At 34.4% G+C, this 14,424-nt stretch overlaps 1 protein-coding gene across 1 annotated transcript in view; it reads right to left on the bottom strand.

Annotated features, from left to right (window-relative positions):
• LOC123703647 overlaps positions 1–7,674 on the bottom strand; it is a 68,978-nt gene extending 61,304 nt beyond the window's left edge. The window contains exons 1-2 of the mRNA XM_045651725.1: positions 7,615–7,674; positions 2,101–2,225 (exon numbers count right to left, since the gene is read on the bottom strand). Coding sequence (XP_045507681.1) covers positions 2,101–2,161 — 61 coding nt within the window. The 5' untranslated portion in view covers positions 2,162–2,225; positions 7,615–7,674. The remainder of the gene's footprint in view (positions 1–2,100; positions 2,226–7,614) is intronic.
• Between the last annotated feature and the right edge of the window lie 6,750 nt (positions 7,675–14,424).

Raw genomic sequence — 14,424 nt, 5'->3', positions numbered from 1 at the left:
CCATTTTCCTTCCGACCAGCGAGCCAGAATTAGGTAAACAGGATATTGAAATATTTTATTGTTCAGCAAGATAAGAGGAAGTCTATTTATTATGCTACCTTAGATATAGACCCGTACTCATGTTAAAAATAAAATCTTAATTTTAAACCTTTTTTAGCCCGCAGCATTTGTGCTTTAAATCTAATTTGCATGAAAGAGTAAACAATTTACGTATTGAGAGACTTGAACAGAAGTTGCAGGTTTCGTCTCTTATGTAGCGGCAGGTGCCTCACAGCACAGTTTCTATACAACAGCTAGCTAACTACTTATCCTATGCAATCAACAATCAGTTATTTCATAGAGCCTACAAGCACCAGAGTAAACACCGAACACATCGGTTTGAACATCGATCCAGCCGGTATTCAAATACAAACAGCAGCGTAATTATCAAAGACGCCGCGCGTCAGCAGATTAGCTAGGAGTGGAGCGGGGGAGAGCGCGGGGCGGGGAGCAGGGGAGGGGAGGTCCGCAAACACGACCCAAGACGAGCTGAGTCGCAATGCTGGTACCATCCCATGTTTCAAACTCAAGCTCAAACTTTTTTATCCTAGTAAACTTTTACAAATTCGTATGAATAGTCATTTCACTATTCCCGATTCGGAAAATCATTTTTACCGAGAAGAATCGGCAAGAAACTCTATATCTTGATAAAGATAAACATAACAAGTAGGTACAATAAAACAGAATTTAAAATCATTGCTTTCAACTTATCTGTTATCAAAATATTCGCACACAAGCTTTTTTAATCAAAGTAGATTTAACCAAAAATAACTTTTTCATTTTCATTTTAAGAGAGTTTTACCACAGTTTACTACGTTTTACGAACAATGAAGAGATTTTTATTTGACAAAATGATACGCGTAATAGCTTTGCTATTTGTAACGCACTTGATCCTCTGATTATTCAAATGAAGCTTAAATTGGCCGGTTGATCGAGCCGCCTCAGTTCGTGGAGGCTGAATAAGCTTTCAGATTGTGTTAGTAAGTCTGTGTTTTATTTGTAGATACGTCCTATTTTAGAAACGCTATATCAAAAGAGCGACGATATACGCAGGATTGCTGGTACAGAATGGCGGTGAAATAGGGATGGGTAAAAATATCGATATATCAAAACATCGATATACATATTATAATATAATTCCTATATATTATATAGGAATGCACTCCACTGCTACAATACTATCAATGAAGCAGACAGTTGCAGCAGTGGTTTACATACCAGCAGTCGAGCCGAATCGCAGTACAGCGCATGATTACATTGGGGCTGTCCCGCGCAGATAGCAAAAGTATAACCAAATAATAGTTTGTTCCATGTGATGCAGAGTACAGAATTGTCCATTTCATTTTATAATATTCGTCAATAAATACTGCGTTAAACAATAATCCAATACAACAACTGAACCCCTGTGACGGCGTGAAAGCAAAAAAAAATCTACTCGAGTCGGTCTGTGTAGTTGTAGTGTGTATCTAAAGCGCCCTGAGCCATCACTTTCTTTCGGGCCGAGCCGTTTTATTAACTTTTGAACCCCGTCACTAGCAGCTCAGAATATCAAACGGCGGCTTTGAGGCCTCAGGATATTGCTTTGACCGAAAGCTTTGTGAGCTGAGTGGAGTTTTTATTAGCGCCGTAAAGAACTGCAAAGTTGGCAGTGTCGGCACTCGGCAGTGTCAGCGCCTTGCCGAGTTCGCCGCCTGGAGGGGAAGCCTCACTTTGTAGCTACGTATGACTTTGCTACCAACAAGAAAAAAAAACATTCGTAGACGATACTTACGAATAAACATCGAGGGGATCGTGCTTGTAGCATTAAAAAAAATTAACAAGACAGAAATATAAAATGTTCAAAGTGAAAAATATATACAATCGGCTGACGGCGCATGAGTTGCGAACGCTAAGTTATCAATTTTCATAAATCTTTGATCTTATTCTTGTGAATAACAAGATATAATACTGCTAAGACGTTATTGTTAGGAGTAGTTGTGAGGGTCCCATTTTATCTTTGGGTGCAGTATCTTAGAAACTAATTCATTTTTTTTGTTGTAGTAGCAGTAGGTATGTACTTACCGAGAAGAATAAAGTATAGAGTGCGTAGAGGGCGCGCGCGGGGAGGGCCGACGCGCGGCATGGTGCGGGGGGGCGGGGGGTGCGAGCGAGACAGACCACACAGCTCATCTCCACGGCCGCTGCATCTGAGAGGGACAGAATATGTTCCAATTTATTATTTATTTATTTAAAAATTGACAAAACAATTAGGGACTAGCTTAGATCATCATTTTTCTTAAATGCGTAAAATAAAACATACTTTATGACAAAATTTGTAAGTTGTTTATAATAAGCTCATTAGTAATTTCATTTTATGTAAGTAGGTATTCTTATCTATACAGATAAATGTAAAAAAAAAATAAAGGGCTGGAGTCAATAGTCTATAGTCTATAATAAATCAAAGAAATAATTAAAAAATAGGTACTGTTAATTGTAATAATAGCACACAATAAAATAACTGCGTTAAAAACAACCGACTTCAAACTTGCACTTGCAAAATTTACAAATACCTACAGACAAAAATGCTCATAAAATAAAAACTACTGGGCCTATCCGAATAAAATTTTTATGGGACCAATTCGACACCATCCCGCATCGAACAAAAAAAGAATCACGTAAATCGGTTCAGAAACCTCGGAGTAATCGGTGTACATACATAAAAAAAAAAAAAATATATACCGGCCGAATTGATAACCTCCTCCTTTTTTTTGAAGTCGGTTAAAAAGTGATTGCGTAGGTATTTCGTATTATTTGTAACGCGAAAATACTACAACAAATATTTTCCAGACTATTTCTACTCTCTACTATTGCTTCACGCTATCCAGTCAAACGTACTCGTGTGGCTTAGTATGAGATAACGAATACTCCTTACAGTGAAATGATATATGAACGGATTGGCTGTCTACACAGACAGATTAAAAGCTTATCTGGAAGCCCAGCGAAACGTTTTTAAGCACGATTACTTTAAGCCGGCTAAGCTAGGTGCAAAGTAAATTGTCCATTCGGCTTTTTAGCTCGCGACAGCTTGTGCGGCGGCCGGCGCGCGGTGGGACAGGCTATGTTCGGTGTCCCAATATTCAGAATTAAATATTGCCAAATATTCAATAAAAAAAAAATATTTATTTGTATTTTAAACACCTACCTACAGAGTACAGACAAAATTACTGTAATACGAATTCTGTGACACGAAAACAGTAACTACCTACCGGATTACAATAAGCGAGAACGACTTGTATTTGTTTCAAATTAAAGAGTATTTCATAAAAGAAAGGCCTTAGAACTAAAAATGGAACCGTCTTAAAAGTACCAAAGGCCGTGTTAATCTCAACTGATGTCGCATTTATGCTCCCACTGCAGGCTCCTACCATTTCGATTCGAGTAATATTGCTCTAAAATAACCTAAGTTAGAAAACATTTCGTGTTATTTATTTCTTTACAAATTTTATTAATATTTGCACACTTTACATTACTTTTTTAATATTTGCACACCCAATCAATGAGTAGAATGTATTAGCCACATAACATTGTAATTAAAACATCTAGAATCTGTAACTACATTCTTGCAAATAAATATAATTTGAATTTGAATTAATTTTCTAACTATGAGCTGAAAAGTTTTGTGCTACCTACATAAAAGAAACACGGCATCGCGATCGGTGCGAAATGTATGTGAAAACTTTCATCGATTTTGAAAATGCTTTTATTCTCACGGACGGTGTTTCCCATTCACACTAATATTATAAATTCGAAAGTCTGTCTGTCTGTTACTCAATCACGCCTAAACTACTGAACCAATTTTCATGAAATTTTTATGGAGATATTTTGATACCCGAGAAAGGACATGGCTACTTTTTCTCCCGGGAAAATGACGTAATCCCAAAAATCCTTTTTCTTTGACTGCGCGGGCGAAGCCGCGGGCGGAAACCTTGTGGGAAACCTAGTTCTGAATCAAAGGGAAGATCTTTTTAGGTGCGTGCTATAGGTAATCAGAATCACAAATCACAGAGCGTAGTATTTTCGGTAGTAATTCTTAGGTAGTAATACCAGTAATACCACAGATTATACAGTGTAGCAGTAAAGAAAACAAAAGCACTGATTTAAAAATAATATTACTCTATTGGCCTTTTCATTATTTTGTATTAAGCTTTGTGTAAATAAGGAAAAAGCTTAATTAAACTTTCAGAAGAACATACATTTTTTTGTTCTTCCCGAGTGTTTTTACTTCATCCCGAATCGGCGCCGATCCCATGGGATCAACACGCGCATGATGTCTATTAAATAAAATAAACACGAATATGTCACTAACAATGGGGTGTTAGCTGTCAGAAGTGACAGGAGCACAGATTATATTATGTCAGTCGCGCGGCCAGGGGTGACTTCATTATCTGCGACGCGTAATGAGGTTATCCGTATTCATGCTACAAGAATCGAATTTAAAGCACGGAACAAGCACGGAACAGGGGAAACTTCAAACAACTTAGCCATGTAACACCAATCGCGCATTATAACATTTCAAGGCAATCCGCAATTCGTCTTATTAACATTACGTTTTAATTACTGACGCGTACATAATGACCTTGATTACATATTTTAATTTCAGCAACAATAAACGTAATTTAACTATAATTAGGTAGCATTTAAAGGTGATGGCAAACCGACTCAAATAAATTACATTGCGCTTACAATTTATTTATTTCATACAAATCTTGGACATCCTAGTTTCGTGTTAATGGCGTTCGCGTTTGTATACCTACTAAATATAGGGGATTAATTATTATTAGTGTAGAGATAGTGGGATTTTTAATTTATCTATAAAGAAGTTAGGTATTTGAATTTTAATTGACTCTTGCTTCAATAATATTTATGAAAGAACAGAATAAAAAAGAGCGTGTGTGCCGAGCACACGTGTCAGAAGTGAAACTTCTTTAGCAAGATTCAAAGATACCAAAATCGTCGCCTGCATGACGTAACCTATGTATAATATAACCATTCTCGATACAGTTTATCGTAAAATGTTTCATACAAAAAAAAGTGTTGATTTACGGGTTTTTTTTCTATTTCTACATTTTGTCGGATTTATTTTCTTGAATCAATTATTAGCAGCAATATTAATCTTCATTAAATTATTATCTATAAAATGGTACCTACTTATAAGCAAATTTAGGAGATTATATACTTGGATTAACTATTTTAACGAAATTTTCTGACCATTTTCGATCGTAGAGCTGTTCTACGGGGAAAAAATGAGTCGTGCAAAAATAACCAATTTAAAAGCATGTAAACACAGTAATATTTTCGCCCCGTGGCGCCTAAGCGGAACGCCACGTAGCTGCATAAGCGTAGGTAGACGTACCTACCATCAGCCTGTTTAAATGTACATTTATTTTCTACAACGAAAACGAATAACACCAGGTTAACGCGCACCTAAATCAAATTATGAGCCCTCATATATCATGCTAGCGACCCGACCTCGCTTCGTTTCACATTCATAAAGAAAATAAGTCGTACAAATCGACCACAGAAAGTTGACCTCCCCGGTGTATGCGAGCGAGTACAGAGCAGAGACCAACCAGTAATTCGTCTACTTTCTATCGTACCGCGTCACAAATCACAATATATAATATTTACAATACACATACCTAGTTACTATTAATTCTTAAAATTCCTACACAAAGCAAATAGTCCCGGAAATGAGTCCCATGTTAAGTAAACATTACCCGTAGTTGACTTTTACTACCGCAAATTCAAACAATAAAATTTATTTTATAATGATATTCTGTGGTATCGTGTCGTGTACAAATATTTACGCTTTTATGATTTTTAACACCATAATACCTATTTGTAATATAAAACATAAAACTTATAGTATATTCAAATGAATATTATGTGATTGAATAATCAAATATAAAAATAGAAAATTAAAACAGTGTCGTACCTATCAAATAATTAAGTGTGCGCAACCTTGTTTCAGCACGATTTCAGACAATTATATTAGATAGGTACTCAGGCTTTGGCGGGGTTACCACTGGTTACTAGGTACTTAACAATCCCACAGATAATGAATTTCGAATCCCTTGTTTGTTTGATTGTATAGGTACCTTTATGATAGTAGGGACGTAGTGTAGAAGATGCTATTTTTAAACATTTGGGAATAAACTACCTAGGTATGTAGTAGGTATGTACCTAATAATCTGTCATCTGTGGCCATACTCAAATCATAAAACAAAAGGTTTTTAATCCGAGTCTCAGGTCAACTTGAGTTAATACTCTATTTTTTCCCTTTCACATATTTTCATCACATTTTTGAAAATATACTCGATACCTGCTTAGGTACTTTTACGTATCAGATATTTTACAGGATAAGCTACAACATTACACAACATAATTTGTTTGGTAGGTTACCTAGGTATATTATGATTTTAAAGAGGTTTGGGTAAAGTTGGCGTCCGTCGTGATGAACTTTCGCGGCCAGTGTTGAAACTTGAATATTTTAAAAGAGCATCAGGTAGGTTTAAATTAAGCAAAAGTTATAATGGACACAAATCTCGAAACGTAGGAACGACTAACAGAGATTTTGTATTAGCATTTACCTAGAATCTAGATGATTTCCTATAACCTAGGTATATGATTTTTCTGACTTTTTTAGGTTTCTCCTTTATTTACTTACTTAAGAATTCTAATTAAAACGATGTATATGAACGCCTTTATATGCAATATAGATACCTAGTGCGCTTTTAAAATATCCAAGTAGGTATCTTATTTCATCACTGGCCGCGGAAGTTTATCACGATTCACGACGCCACTTATAGCCCATACAAAAGGCCCAAACCCCTACGTAGGTACCTATTCCATATACCTAATATAATATTTTAATTTTTAACATTAAAAATAATTATTATACTCATCAAACTAAATACCTCTCTAAGAAATACCTACATATAATATACAGTGAGTTTCATTAATTATTGTTCATTCATGGAATTTAAATTATTGTTCGATAGCGTTGTTCTTATTTTAAAAATAAAGACTGCGAAATTTTATCACTACACTTAGGTATTTATTATAGGTTCTAAAACTACATACCTACCTGCTTGTAATTATGTACTAATAAATTAAAATACAACAAATTATAATATACTAAAAAAGAAAATAATAGTTAGGTAGGTACTTACAGTTATAGTCTTACTAGGTACCTAGGTATGTACATTTACCTATGAATTGAAAATGCATTGAGAAAAAGTTTTTACTTTTTATATGTTTGTTATGTTTTTGCCATCAACCGAGATATTAGGTACCTAATCGTACAGGAAGTTAAGAGAAATATTTTATTATTTCTACATACCTACATAATCAAAGTACATAAATATTATTTTTTGTACATACACCAGCTGAAATAATTTTAAAAACATGTAGTAAATCCGTTTCTTATTATAACTAAAAACCGATATTTCGCTTTTCAGCCTAACTTTATCTAATAAATAATGTCAATCCGTTCATAATATAACTGAAAAAAAAAGGTTCAAAATTTCGACTCACCGCGAGGCAAGGGACGGACGTGCAACTACAACCACAACTCACGAGCGCCCCGGACGAGCGTCACGCAAATACTAACATTTTCGCGAATGGCGCACTCGCTCCCCCCCGCCCCCCGCCCGCCACCCAACGCCTCGCACCGCACCACCCTACACTCTACCCTTATCTATTAGATCATCGCACCCCGCGAGACGATAGCGACACGATGGTGATTCTTTTTTACAAAGCTGTTTCTATTACCGTGATGTTGATTTTAAGGAATTTCCTTTCATGGTATTTAAGTAGATATTAATCGTAATCGTACGACTTAATTTTATTCAATTCAATGCTTTTATTATAATTTCAATTAATAGGTAACTTATTATATAAGTCAACTTAATTGCTTCACAAGTGATAACTGCGTTAAAAACAACCGACTTCAAACTTGCACTTGCAAAATTTACAAATACCTACAGACAAAAATGCTCATAAAATAAAAACTACTGGGCCTATCCGAATAAAATTTTTATGGGACCAATTCGACACCATCCCGCATCGAACAAAAAAAGAATCACGTAAATCGGTTCAGAAACCTCGGAGTAATCGGTGTACATACATAAAAAAAAAAAAATATATACCGGCCGAATTGATAACCTCCTCCTTTTTTTTGAAGTCGGTTAAAAAAATTAAAGTATAATAGGATTATGGAAAAAAAACATTTGCATACACACATACTTATCCTGTTTTTACTTAATCTTAATAAAAATAAATCTTTAAATAATAATTATAGAGCGAAATATTTAATTTATTTTGCTAAGGAAACTGAACAAACAAATTCGCGCTGCCATTGCTGCTGCACACAAAACGATATAGCACAAGGCAACTTATTTTAATGCTAAAACGTGAATATAATGGAGATAAAGGATGTTTTATGTTCTGTATGAGATAAATATTGAGTAATGTCGGTATATAAGCGTGTACTATAATCTGTCGTAGCGTCGTGAAGTCAAGCAAAATGTCGTTCTCGTGTCGTGCGCTGTCGAGTGCCTTCTGTGTCCTGGCAATGTTCTTGTTTCTGGTAATATATTTTCGCAGTTTTATCATTTTTCAGTTTATCTTCATTCTTCACTGTGCTGAAGACATACATTAACTTTTAACCAATTTTAGTTCAAATTTTATCTATTTTTCAATTACAGTAAAAGTTATTTTATGTTAAAATTCTTTATTGACAGGACATATTATAAATAAATTTACTTAAACTTTAAAGAGAATACAGTAAAATGTACCTACCACGTTTCATGCAATTGCTGAAGGAGTGGGACTGCGGGACAGAACGTATCACATCCATTAATATTTATCATCATCGTCATCAACCCGTATACGCTCGCACTGCTGGGACACGGGCCTCATGTTAGGGTACAGGCCATAATCCACTACGCTGGCCAAGTGTCAGTCTTATTGAAATGCTTTAATTAAATCATTATGTGGCACATAATGATATTATCTACCTAGTATTCAGGACTCCTAATCTAGAATTTACTTATTAATTTTACTTATGCATGTAGTATTGTAGGAATCAACTATTATAATCTATACTAATATTATAAAGCTGAAGAGTTTGTTTGTTTGAACGCACTAATCTCGGGAACTACTGGTCCGATTTGAAAAATTCCTTCGGTGTTAGATAGCCCATTTATCGAGGAAGGTTATAGGCTATATTTCATCACGCTACGGGTAACAGGAGGGGAGCCACGGGGGTGAAACCGCGCGGAGCAGCTAGTGTTTAATAAGTAAGTACCTAACTAGGTACCACATAGACATACCTAATATCTGAAATATTTTATTTTATTTTATAAAACACTCAAAAATGAATTCCAAAATATTTATCGATTACACAATATGCAAATAGACATGCTCCAAAACCAAAATTGTCGAATCATAAAACTATTATACATAATATTATGTAATTCAAAATTCAAATTAGATACTTAGATACCTATATTATATTGTATTCCTCTATTCTTTCGCACAATTGTAAATATAAATATGTATTTGAGATCATCAAACCTACGTACTGACTACTGCCGCAGATTGGATAATAGCTGTTACTGCGTGTGCTGCGGCTTTGTAGGTAGTATAAACACTAGGTACTAGTTTTCCTACCTAGGCTTCGCCCGCGTTGCCTCAAAGTTCAAACTTAACATTATATGAGTAGTGATATTGTTATATAAACAATATTATATTTCAGAACATGGGCATGGTCGACAGCAGACCTCAGTTCGGTCTATTAGACCTATTTGGTGCCGGGTACGTAATTTAAACATAATATTATGTAGTATGTAGTAGTATGTAATGCAGCGAACATTTGGAGTATGAAAGAAAGTAAGAAAGAAACATGTATGAATGAAAAAGGTGAACTAATGGAGCTATGAGAGTGAGTGAGTGTGGGCTCGTGTTGCAGCGAGCTGGCCAACGGCACGTCGCTGCTGTCGGCGCTGGCGTTGGCGCACTTCCAGCACAAGGTGGAGAAGCTGCTCGCCTTCGCCGACCTCGCCGAGCAGTTCCTCAACGCCACTGCCAGTTAGTATTACCACTGATTACTATCACCTTTATTGATAATTATATTAGTTTGTATAAAAGAAGAGGGTAAACTACCCTCTTACCCTTTTTATATTATATTTTTCTGTCAAGAAAGCTGTTTTACCTATTTTGTTAATCACAATACTATTGTGCATTTTTTCAGCTTCTGGTGGCATATTTGGATAGCAACATGGAAACTGGAAACGTAATAAAGAACATTATCTACACTTTTCACTTGTTTTTTTTTTTTAATAAATATATTTAAGTACTGTTTATTGGTATATTAATTATTATGATTCTTAATTCCTTCCCCTACTTATTCAATGTTAAATAAACTAAGCTAGCAATGGAGCGCGCTGGGGACAAATGAGACCAAAAAGTAAGAGTAAAGCAGTGGTAACATTACTCTTGTTTGCATGCAATGCACTTTACTCTATTATAATAATTATATATTCTTAAGGATTTTAAATTCAGCCTAGAAAGGTTTAATTCCTTAACAAAATGATTTTATATGTCTACCTTCAACAAAAAAATAATAATCGACTAAAAATTATAATTAACACGACCAAACACAACCATAACGAGCGTTACGTCCGAGAGCCAAATGTAAAGTGTGTCAATAATTATTGTCAAATCCGCTGTTCAACTCATTTTTATAACCACCCCCTCGGTTTGGGTTGCCAGTTGGGGATTTGTTTCTAACAATATATATTAGCGCCACCTATTACAGAACTAATATTAATTTTCTACTATTAAGTACTAATATAATATCTGTCGTGAATATTCTTAGCCAAATTCAAATTACCTATAGATATTTATTTGCAAGAATGAGTTACAAATAACAGATGTTTTAATTACAATAATATGACGTGGCTCCATTCTACCCATCGATTTTGTGTGCAAATATTAATAGAAATAACTACGTTAAAAACAACCGACTTCAAAAACGGAAAAGTAAAATATAAAAAAGATTTGATATTATGAATTACTATATATTATTATTTAGATGTGCTATTTACTACATTGGCTTGATGTCGGTTGATTTGTGCTTGGCATTGATGTCACAGTCACATATTGGTACAGCTACCCCAAAAACCGTGAAAATGACACCCGTGACGAAATGATGTAAAATTTTCAGTATTACATTATTATACCTATTATATTTAATAAACTTAGGTTACGGCCAATACGGCAAAGGCACAGAACTTTAAAATTTGTTTTTACTGTTCTCATGTTCTGTGGACAATAATTGGGAACATTCTTACAAATAAATTGAAACATAACTTTGCGATGGACGCTATTTTATAGTTTATAATAAAATACTAAGAGTGTCCATAAAATGTTCTTGGATGCTCGGTCTGAACTCTAATTTCTCAAATTTAGACCGAGCATCCAAAAACAAGAAACAACTTAACCGAACAACAGAACAACCTTAGACCCAACCCATGAAGGGTATCTACAGCTCTCGCTCGTCGGGTCTTCCATGGACCACGCAGGCCTTCACAGGCCTCGGGGTAACTGTTCGGGCATGGGCATGCTAATTATTATTTTTTAGTTTATCTGCGAATTATCGACATCATTAGATATTATAATTTATATACCCTATTTAGATGTATTGTGTGGATTCGTAGTGTTTTTTTTTATAATATTTAAAAATTAATTATTATTATTTTTTATTCTTGTAAATGACTGCTTGCGGAGGATAGAAGTTATAAAAGGTTGTTAAAACTTATTTTTTTTTACATTTCTATATTATAATATAATACATTTAACTACATAATATAACAAATTTAAAACAGCATTATTTTATTTTATTATATTTTGTGTACCTACGTTAAGTTTTTGTTGTTTTTACCCAAAATACTTCAAAGATGGTGTTAGACAGGGTGTCTAAAATAAAAATAAAGGTAAATAACAAAATAGTTCTGCATAATAATTATTGTTCAACCGAGTTTTATAGTGCGGATTAGCGTTAAAATCTTGTCTCGTATATTTTATTAACCGTTTGTTCAATTTCATTAAATTTGGTATGTATAGATGCGCATCAATAAGAACTTTTATTTGAAACTAATATTGTGAAAATTTATCAACCCGCTGAGGAGTAGTAGGGGGAAATCACTTCCAAAAGCGCTAAATCTCTCCCTCGAATAATTAATCAACCAGTAAATAAATATTATCGATTTTGGTGCCTACGGATGCGCAATAACGAGATCTATCGTTTGATAACAATTTTAGGAAGATTTGCTCACATGTTTAGGAGAAAACGAGGAAAATCACGTTGGGAGCCACCTCTCATATCTATTGAACTGGGCTATGCACCCTAACCAATTTGGTGTCCAGGAATGCGCCCTAAAAAGACTTTTCATTTGATACCAAATTTGTAAAAATAGGCCTACCGGTTTAGGAGAAATCGGCGAAAACCCACCCTCCCAGTCCACATTCACTAGGCACATCAACTCGGTTCCCACAATTTTACACCTATTTTTTTTTTTATTTTTTTTTAATAGCAAAATGATAACTGAAGAAGAATATTTGGAAATTTTTGAATTTGGACTTCTACAAAGGGCTACAGAAATATTTTAAGTTACTGTTTTTTTTTTTTTTTTTTAAGTTGATACGGGAAACCTACCCAGGCCAGAAACCTAACCAGGGCTGAACCCTAACCTAACTTTGACATTAACCTAACCTAAACTAACCTAACTATTACAGAAACCTCACCTAAACTAACCTAACTTTCATAGAAACCTAACCCAAACTAACCAAAATATTGCAGAAACCTCTCCTAAACTAACCAAACTTTTGTAGAAACCTAACCAAAACTAACCTAACTATTACAGAAAAAAAAAACATAACCTAACCTAACTATTGTAGAAACCTCACGAAAACTAATCTAACTTTCATAGAAACCTAACCTAAACTAACCTATTACAGAAAACTAACCAATCCTAACTATTGTAGAAACCTAAGGAAAACGAACCTAACCTAACCTAACCTATTGTAGAAACCTGACGAAAACTAACCTAACTTTCATAGAAACCTAACCTAAACTAACCTAACTATTGCAGAAAACTAACCTAACCTTACTATTGTAGAAACCTCACGAAAACTAATATAACTTTCATAGAAACCTAACCTAACCTAACCTTACTATTGTAGAAACCTCACGAAAACTAATATAACTTTCATAGAAACCTAACCTAACCTTACTATTGTAGAAACCTCACGAAAACTTATCTAATTTTCATAGAAACCTAACCTAACTATTACAGAAAACTAACCTAACCAAACTATTGTAGAAACCTCACGAAAACTAACCTAACTTTCATAGAACCCTAACCTAAACTAACATAACTATTACAGGTAAGGTAGATTAGGTTAGATTAGTTTTGGAGAGGTTTCTATAATAGTAAGGTTAGGTTAGGTTAGGTTAGGTTAGGTTAGGTTAGGTTAGGTTAGGTTAGGTTAGGTTAGGTTAGGTTAGGTTAGGTTAGGTTAGGTTAGGTTAGGTTAGGTTAGGTTAGGTTAGGTTAGGTTAGGTTAGGTTAGGTTAGGTTAGGTTAGGTTAGGTTAGGTTAGGTTAGGTTAGGTTAGGTTAGGTTAGGTTAGGTTAGGTTAGGTTAGGTTAGGTTAGGTTAGGTTAGGTTAGGTTAGGTTAGGTTAGGTTAGGTTTTTTTTTTTTTTTTTTTTTTTTTTTTTTTTTTTTTTTTTTTTTTTTTTTTTAAAAGCACCCGCCATCTCAGGGTGTTGTGTGCTTTTCCCTGGAATATTGTCCAGGGGTGTTTATTTTTCTTTTTAATCAATAAAATACCATTAAATTATTATTCACAAATTAGGCTTAAAAATAAAATACACTTTAAAGTAAAAAAAATACAAATTAACAATTTACACTAAAATTTACAAAATAATTATAAAATACTAAAATTCAACATTGCATTTAAAACTTACATAAATTAGAACATTACAACGACAATAATATAAAATAAAGAAATAAAACAATACGGCACAACACTTATAAAACTTAACCCTAACATCACTACTTATCACTATGTCTTTTATTTACCACCCCAACAATATATTCACAATAATTCAAAAATTCACTTCTCATTTTATCCCCCAGGGCCGCGGGCAGATTCTCACCCGTCATCGCGATGCCCAATTTTTGCTCAATAACATATCTATCTCTTGCAAAAATCGGACACTCGAGCAACAGGTGAGAAACCGTCTCGTCGACTCCGGGCTGACACAGACACGATG

The sequence above is a fragment of the Colias croceus genome, chromosome 27, assembly GCF_905220415.1.
Source record: "Colias croceus chromosome 27, ilColCroc2.1".
Taxonomy (NCBI): Eukaryota; Metazoa; Arthropoda; class Insecta; order Lepidoptera; family Pieridae; genus Colias; species Colias croceus.
This window is presented reverse-complemented; position numbering and strand designations above follow the sequence as displayed.